The 7,019-nt window shown below is 32.5% G+C and overlaps 1 protein-coding gene across 1 annotated transcript in view; it reads right to left on the bottom strand.

Annotated features, from left to right (window-relative positions):
- The window catches only part of Not3 (CCR4-associated factor Not3), a 16,159-nt gene extending 13,546 nt beyond the window's left edge, over window positions 1-2,613 (bottom strand). The window contains exons 1-2 of the mRNA XM_013314641.1: window positions 2,254-2,613; window positions 1,636-1,868 (exon numbers count right to left, since the gene is read on the bottom strand). Coding sequence (XP_013170095.1) covers window positions 1,636-1,868; window positions 2,254-2,278 — 258 coding nt within the window. The 5' untranslated portion in view covers window positions 2,279-2,613. The remainder of the gene's footprint in view (window positions 1-1,635; window positions 1,869-2,253) is intronic.
- Between the last annotated feature and the right edge of the window lie 4,406 nt (window positions 2,614-7,019).

The raw sequence follows: 7,019 nt of genomic DNA, 5'->3' as shown, positions 1-7,019 counted from the left end.
TATAACATCATTAATTCAAAGATTAAATATGTTGTTATAATATTATCATGAATTTTATAAACAAAGTATATCAGATAAGGGACAACAAGGTCATCACGGACTTGTTTATTTTAAATTCACCCTCACAACTTAGAAACATTCAGTTCAATGGTAAAGTAATGAATTCTGCTGAATTTCTAATTATATGTATCAACCGAGCCTTGAGACGCTATTCAGACATATCATCATCATTATCATCAGCTCACTATACGTCCCCATCGAGGGGCTCAGATCCTACCCTAAATTAAGGGTGATTAGGCCACAGTCAACCACGCTGGCCAATTGCAGGTTGGTTGACTTCATACATATCTTTGAATTACTTCTTAGATATGTGCAGGTTGCATCACAATGTTTTCCTTCACCGTAAGAACGTCGGATAAATGTTCAGAAAATTAAAATTATAAATGTGAATGTTTGAATGTATCTTTAAAATGGCTGAACAGATCTTAATGAATTTTGGTGTACATTTAGAACATAGTCTGAAAGAACACATAGGCTACTATTTATATGTTTTTTTAATTTCGTGCGGACGAAGACAGGCGACAGCTAGTACGAGAATAAAACAAAATTTATTAAACAACTTTTCACTAACCAATGCAATAAAAAGATGTAACTTTTTTCTATTTTGTTTACATGCATGAATATTAATAAACAATAAGTTTATGATGAAAACTAGTTTGAATAATGTAGTAAAATTAAAATGCTTTTTTTAAGTAAACTACGAAGAGAATAAGGCCTTGGAATATTTCTGGTTACTTTTTACAAACAATATATAATATAGTATATTACATCTTGAATTGAATGAATATATTTCTTCGAATTTTCGTACTTTCCTTCAAATAAAAAAAAAATAATTTGAAAAAAAAAAATCTTATAAGAATTCATAGAAATTTTACATTAAATTTATGTATGACATTTTAGTCAGAAATTTTTGTAACATCTACAACAAAAAATTATCTCACAGGAAAAGATATAACTGGAATAGATTTTAGAAAGATACTTTAGTCTATTATAACTAATCCTGAGTAACAATTGCCTACATAATAGTACTAGAGTTCTTAGTATTCTGTTTTAAAGTTGGTTATAAATAAAATAAAACAATCTTGAAATTTCTTTATTTTCGGATTCAACAACCATATTTTACTGTACATCAAAACAATTAATAATTTAATAACTTCTGTTGTTATTTTTTTCTATATTTTCCTTTTATGTATTTACTTGTAAACAATGCTTTTGATTGTAGTAATAATTAGAGCAATCATTACTTTTTGTGTGAAAACTATGTTAATTGCTAAACAATAGGGCAATTGTTAGATATCAATAAGTAGGTAACTTAAACTTTAAGTATTAAAGATATTGATTTAATCCATTTACTATATTAATTCAAATTTATATATATTTGAATTGAATAACCTGCAGTATTTCTCATGTCCAGTGTGATATTATTATTTTGATAACCTCAAAATTCTTTGACACAACACTATTATATTATTTCCCATAAGAATTCAAATGAAGTTTTTAGGTTATTTACATCTTAAAAGTTTATTAACTTTATTAAAAAGCCAAAGTGATAAATAAAGAATTGTTATCACTCACCGTTTCTATTAGTTTCCTATTGTCTAAAAGTGTACTCTTATCCTTAATCTCCCCGGAGGCGATCCATGACTTGATCTGATCCCGTAGCCTCTGGAGTTTTTTAATCTCCTTCTTGAGATCGGCCTCATATTTTTCCTTCTGATTGCTATTTGTCGCATTGTGCACTTTCTTCCAGATGTCTTCAAATGTCTCAACCCCTTCTGTGACCTTTTTTAAACACCTGTCTATTTCACCTGCAACAAACATTTGCACATGAATAACATAAAACCTGTTTTGACAATGTTATTAACGACCGAATGCGTTACAAGTACTAAATGAATCGGAATGAGCACCCATCTGTTGTGTTCAGGTATCACTTGTATTGAATATCAAGTTAGTATCGGAATTGTCTGCGTCAAATGTGATCTTCATTTACGATCGACGTAGCATCGCGGCATCGACGTTTGACAGTGTATATTGTCGTATAGAAATATGAAATCCTAAATCACACCCGCAACATACTTCTCGTTTTCAATATCTGCAGTATGGCAGAGGTCTCACTGAACGGACAATAGAAGTCTAGAACACGTATCTACATAGGTTGGGGTCAATCTCTAACCTGATAACATGGCAAATTACCTTGTAATTTCCTTGACGCAGCCATAGCTATTTACACATATGGACGAACGTTCCGTACATATCCTAAACATACAAACTATTTACAATAAAATGCACAAAAATTATTGATAAACAGACAAACTACACATCTGAAGCTTTGTTCGAATCCAAGATGGCTACCGTACAACCGCTCGAACTCTTAGTGACTATACGCATCCAGGCCGAATGCCACAGAATAATTCTGCCTCGCGCCTGGAATGGTAATTAGCACAAAGCTTTCATAAATAATTATGAATAAGTTGTCACTAAAACAACAAACTTCAAATTTTCCACAAAATGATTTTAGGTACGTAGCGTAAACCATCAGTCAAGTGCGCAGGCGCAAAATAATAGAGCAAGGCATAGACAATATAGAACCTATTATGACAATTGTTTGTAGAATGCTTTCCATAAGAAAATTTCTGTTTTCTACTGAAAAATCAAAAATTGCAATAAGATATTTGGCAAATTCAAAAACTTCATCATTATAAACAGCTTCATGTGATATAATTAAAATTAACATAAAATCTTAAAATTATAATACAAAATCTCCACTTGCATAATTCCCGAATCATAAAAAATGTATGTAACTTACCTGTCTTTTATATTTGCTTTATATTAATTTAATTTGTTATAGTAAGCGTTAATAAGTAATAAAAATCTAGAAAAAATCTAGATTAACCGAACACAGTTTCATTTTCACATCTTTACACCCTTTTATAGCTATCTTTTGAGGACACTGGTCTGAATATAGATGGCGCTATTGTAAATTTTCACACTACGTTGCTTTATTTTAATATGTTACTATGTATAAATAAATACATTTTTTGTATACATTTCAACAAAAAATAACAAAAATATGAATGCGTAGGGCGTAAATATTTAAGATTTTCGTCTCTGCTTTTTTCCGTAACTATATCCTTGATTTTATAGAAATAAACAGCATTTTGCTAATACTTTAACAAAAATAATAATCTGTAAGCTGACACGAGAACAAAAAAATCGTCTTAATACGGCCGTAACAATGGCTATAAAATAGTGATAAAGCGGCTAAAAACACACCATTATCGTAAAGAGAGCTTTAAATTAGGATGGACTGGCATTATTCAAATCGCTTCCGATTTAGGTTAATGATATTTTTCACGCAATTGGCGAAACTGCGATATGATAAATTAAGTATACCAAAGAGTCATCAAAAATATCTTTTACCTTTTTGACAAAATATATTGGGTATGGCCGTCGTTAAACTAAAAAACGATGCAACAAATTCTGTAACTTCAAATCGGTTGTTACACATGTCACGAATCAGAACATGTCTGGTAAGGCGTAAATAAAAAAAAAATCTAATGGCCATCTTGCCCTATTTCTGGCTAGCAGCAGCTAGTGGTACGAGATTAATTTTAGAAACACCAATAAAAGGTAGAAGCTTTTTGTCTATAGAAGATAGATAATTTATAACCAGCTATAAATGTCGTTTACTTCGGCTTTGGGTAGCGAGTGTTAGCGGAATCTTTGCAGCCACTAAAATCAAAATTGTACAAAATAATCGATTCATGTTTATGTTGTATGGAAAATCTTCGATAATGATTAATGATGACTGTTTTCGATGAACAATATCATTGAAGTAGAAAAGTATGAGCTGTTGTCTATGATACGTACAGAAAGCCGATTCGAGAAACTTCCGTCAATAGTATGAGTATGATACTGACCTCTTATCAAACCCGCTGGTAATAGGACCATACCCTTATTTAAGTCGTAAATAGAGAAACAAATGTTCAAGGTCATTGTCGGAGAGTTACCTATCAGCAGGCAGCACCGAATGTTTACTCAATGGAAATGTAAAACTGTGAGACATGTGTCTTCATAAATTTTATTATCATAAATATGATTTTATGACATTCAATTATTTTTAAGTTGTGAACATAAACTCACGTTAGGTGTCGTTGTGACGAATTTTAAACATGATTAGTAAAGAACCAAACCGCACTGGGTATGTTCATTATCACTCCTAACCAAACTCCTAACTTAGGGTAGGCTTGTGTTCCTCGGTGGGCCGATGAAGAGGTGTGGTCTTTTCTGTATTACCAAATATTTTGTAATTGTGACGAAATCTTACCTAAAAATCTGTGAAAAATAACGCTGACGCTGTTCTTGCGCTGACGGTTTCATTTGCAATATTCAAAAACTTGTTCGTTTTATTTCAATGAAAGATAAATAATTAAATCAGAATTCGTCTTAATTTGTTGCCCATAAAACTTTTTATGGGTCGTAAATGTCACGACATTGTTTTTATGTTCATTAAAATACAATCGACTTAATACCGTTAAATACATTTCGGTTAGGAAAACAAGAAATTTATTTTCAAAATTGTTTGTAGTCAAAGAATTAAATCCTACTAAGCCTACTTATATTATCAAATGTTTAGATTTATTGATTTATGGATGGATGGATATTTGATAGGAGGTATCTCCAAAATAGCTCAACGGATCTCGAGGAAATATGGTATGGATGTTGAATATGAACTAGAAAACTGCGTAGGTAGGTACATAAGTTCCACTTCATTCAACACTGAAGGAATCATAAGTGACATCTAGTGATGTATTTAAGAGTCACGCTATTTATCCATTTACAGAGCACAAGATTTTTTATCAACTTTAAAGATGCTAATTACAATTTGGGGTCAAACTAAGACATCTTTCATTTCCATTACAGCGTTAGCTATCAGTTACTCGTATTTTCGTAATTTGTACATGAAATTATCACTGACAATATTATAAGTAAAGTATGAAAATATACCTTGCTTTAATCTAGAGAAACTAACATACAACATATATGATAGCGTACAGGTTTGTCTGCCTTTCGAACAGCCCTAATATTAATCATCTTACTACAAATATTGTATTTACCCTCCCAACTTGTATAAAGTGTACCGTAAATACAAGAATATATTAGTTTACTACGCAAATACATTTGGACGAATACACTTACTTATCGACGTGTTAGGGTTGTCGGTCAGTTTAATTGAGTAGTAAGAAAAAAATAAATATTATTTACTAATTTATTAAGAGCAGTTCTAGGCTACGCTTTCTTCGATGTTTTATCAAGGGTGTTTCTAATGGGTTGGCGCTAGGATGTGCAATGTGGTTCTTTAGCACTTGGCTCTACCGGTTGCAATCAAGAAAATCCGCGACATCTAACAAACTAGATAAGTATTTACAAAAAAATAATCGAAGACTACGGTTATTCTAAAACGACGGTTATTAAAAAGATATCTACTGTCTACCTTACTAAAATGTCGACGTTTATGTCCCCTCACTAATCATCCTGACCCTGGACTTTGTAAAGAAAGAACGTCATTCGCGCCAAAGGATTCTAACTAATAATGTCTAAAAGTACTAAATAAACATACTAGTAACTGATCAGGTTAACTTAAAATGTTTATATTTACGTTTGTAAAGGTATCAACCCTATTACCTGCCAGGCGGAGTACCGAAGGTCTGCAAACAAAAGTGTTAGCACGTCTCGCGAGTTGCGACGTGACCGCGTCTTTAGCCGCCCACAGCGCTGCGACCACACATAGACCATTACGTGCTTAATAATATTCTTATTGCACGGATATTCTATCATAATCATGGATTTTACAAGAAAAAATTACTAAGTAACTATTTTGTAGTTTTGAAACTTAATTAAACGGTAGATTTCTGTTCGTAAACTTAGAGTTACAGTATATAATGCTTGTCACTTACTTGGCTAAGAATAAGTTGAAATAAAGACCCGAATTACTCTGAAACGGACAGGCTATAAAATGACGTATTTTGTGCCTATTTGATTGTCGCCATTGTGGCGCTAACGGTAGGTTGGTTGAAGAGAATTCAAGTCTATAAGTCAAGAATAACCGTCATGTAACATCAACAGGAGCGTTTAAGTAGGAACGAAGCAAAAGCTGTTATTTCCAAGCAGCGACCTATCCATTACATTCATAGACTTGTTAGTCCTTCTTTATGTAACGGATAACGTAACGTTATTCTTTTCATAGTAAGCACTAATTGCTTGTCTGTGGGAAAGATAAGGTTTTTTGTAATAACTGTTAGGAAGGAAATCCGACACTGTGCCGGTGTACCGGCGCCTTACTAAAATGTCGTCGTTTATGTCCTCTCACTAATCATTCTGACACTTGCCTTTGTAATGAAAGCGCGCCATTCCCGCCAAAGGATTCTAATTAATAATGTCTAAAATAATTAATATTTTTTGCCATGATATGTTGAAAATACATAAGGATTTCGTATGTTATATTTATTTTAATGATTTAATGAGTAAAAAAAACAGTGTAGGTGGAGGTGAGGAAATGTTTACTTTTTGTTATTTTGACACGTGATGTCATGAAGGCAATTAACTGGTGTCATGTATTCATTGCGGGCAGTCATCAGCATCGATTCTCGATTACGGAACTGGAGCAAACATTGGACGCAGTATCCGATTACACGGCCAATCATGACCATCCACTTAATGAAAAATGCATTGCTTTTAAATGCGATTTAATTAATTTATTATTTTTAATAAGTGTTATGTACATACGTTACTACACGATCCAAAATTCAAGTTGTATATTTTCGCCAAACTTGTGTGTAACTCACCGTAGGTTTCTGACACCAACATCTCCGTTTAAAACATAGTGTTGTCAAAGACAATGAAAGGGATGATAAGTTTTAAGTAGAGATTTAGATCTCAGAAACCCATAACTGAAGCTG

This window comes from Papilio xuthus, unplaced genomic scaffold, assembly GCF_000836235.2.
Source record: "Papilio xuthus unplaced genomic scaffold, Pxut_1.1 DF827135.1, whole genome shotgun sequence".
NCBI classification, from domain to species: domain Eukaryota; kingdom Metazoa; phylum Arthropoda; class Insecta; order Lepidoptera; family Papilionidae; genus Papilio; species Papilio xuthus.
This window is presented reverse-complemented; position numbering and strand designations above follow the sequence as displayed.